The 1,797-nt window shown below is 40.0% G+C and overlaps 1 protein-coding gene across 1 annotated transcript in view; it reads left to right on the forward strand.

Annotated features, from left to right (window-relative positions):
* Positions 1–164: 164 nt before the first annotated feature.
* LOC108626301 (venom acid phosphatase Acph-1-like) overlaps positions 165–1,797 on the forward strand; it is an 11,360-nt gene continuing 9,727 nt past the window's right edge. The window contains exon 1 of the mRNA XM_026814709.1: positions 165–469. Within this exon, the coding sequence (XP_026670510.1) occupies positions 419–469 (51 nt within the window). The 5' untranslated portion in view covers positions 165–418. The remainder of the gene's footprint in view (positions 470–1,797) is intronic.

The following is a 1,797-nucleotide window of genomic DNA, read 5'->3' on the forward strand; positions in this document are numbered from 1 at the left end:
TCTGGGTTATTTTCGAGATCAAAGTGAAGTTTTCTTTGGGTTATTGCTGATTATCATAAGAGTACATGCAAATTTTAAGTCACTATAATTTTTCAAAAACCCATGAATTCATTTAAAATTTTACAGATAGCTTTTTAATAGTAATAGGAATCTACAATAACAAATTCAACATGGCAGCATCGTTTAAGTATATAGTCTATACATCCTTAAACTTGATCTTTACCCATTTTCAGTAACTATCCACTTACTTTTGTCTCCGACTGTATGTGACGTGTAGCGCAGGGTATGATAGTTAACCACAACGTATGACAACATATGGTAAGAGGTCGAATAGTTTAGTATCACAAATTGTGACACGAATTTACAGATTTTTCGACATGGCGACAGGACGCCGGACAAGAAAGAGATCTATCCGAATATGCCCCTCAATCCGATTTACGATCAACTCGGCTACGGCCAATTAATTGAGGTAAGTCCACAATTTAACAAAAGTCACTTCTCTACTTAAAAAAAAGCATAAACTAGCATTAATTTTATAATTGCTAAATTCCTCACGTTACTTCAACGAAGAATTATTAATACATTATAGCAATTATTATACCAATTCTATTGTAATAAATCTTATAACTATTATTATAGCAATTATTGTACTAATTATCACAGAAATTGTTATAGCAATTTTTATAGCAATTATTTTTTTGCGGGATTTATCCACATGCTGCCTTTCGGTACAGCAAGTGCTTTCACTCCTATCTCCTGGACCTCCAGCCCTTCCTTTCTACTTTTTCAATCACCTAGCATGCTTTACCTTTCATTGTCAGTCCTCTCTCCATCTCGCATTCGCCCAGGATGCTGCCTGTGGAGCGGGGAAAACCTTCAGTATGTAAATCCAGTGGGATAAATCCTACCTAGGAAAACCCGCCCCGAGATGGTTAGTGCTTTGGGTGTCCGTTCCCACTGGATGTCTATACCTGAGTTCCCGAGAGTCTAGGAGCGTTTCGCGCAGTTTGGAAGGTAGTGAAGGTCGCAGCGAACTCCCTCCACACGTTTCAGTATACACGGTAAAGCATTGAGATGCCCAGAACGATCAAAAATTAAACTGTGCCCGCTACTAGACTCTCTGGAACTCAGGTATAGGTCACATTTTCGTAAGGCTTAGATACCGAATTTGAATGTCTCGCACCTCCCGCTCATCTTGTTGAGTGGGGTACAACACTTAAGCGATCGCACGAAATCTCGTAGGACACGACCACAGGTGCCGACCTACCAACTCTCCAAAGCGTCGGTTTTATAGCAGTTCTCTTATAAGTGTCCCATTACCTGCACGTATGCAGGGTGTTCCGGAAAGATTGTTATAGCCGAAAATGGCAGATGAGGAGGAGCATTGTGAACAACAATGTCCTCTGGCAAAATACGAAATGGGGCTTGGTTACCGAGTTATTAACAGAAAACACGGACCAATCAGAGCGCTCGGTTGAGGCGGTCTCCGTTTCAGGAGCGCTGGCTCGGAGTCAGCCGGCCGGCTTTTCTTGCGTTTGAAGAAGCGCTCCGCTCAGTACGAAGCGTTTTAAGAAAATGACGAATAACAAACTACATGAATAACAATGCAAGGAAATTGTTGTTCGTTCGTTATTATGAATAACAATTAATACACTTAATCGTTATTAACGTGGAATGGATGGGATAGATTGTTGATAATTGATGGATGATGATAGGACAAATGAGGAATTAACAAGTCGCGGGGAATATTGAATTAAAAAGAAAATGTAAAAATTGTAGAGATTTAGACTTACCCAT

The sequence above is a fragment of the Ceratina calcarata genome, unplaced genomic scaffold, assembly GCF_001652005.2.
Source record: "Ceratina calcarata isolate Rehan_Ccalc_2016 unplaced genomic scaffold, ASM165200v1 scaffold393.2, whole genome shotgun sequence".
Lineage (NCBI taxonomy): Eukaryota > Metazoa > Arthropoda > Insecta > Hymenoptera > Apidae > Ceratina > Ceratina calcarata.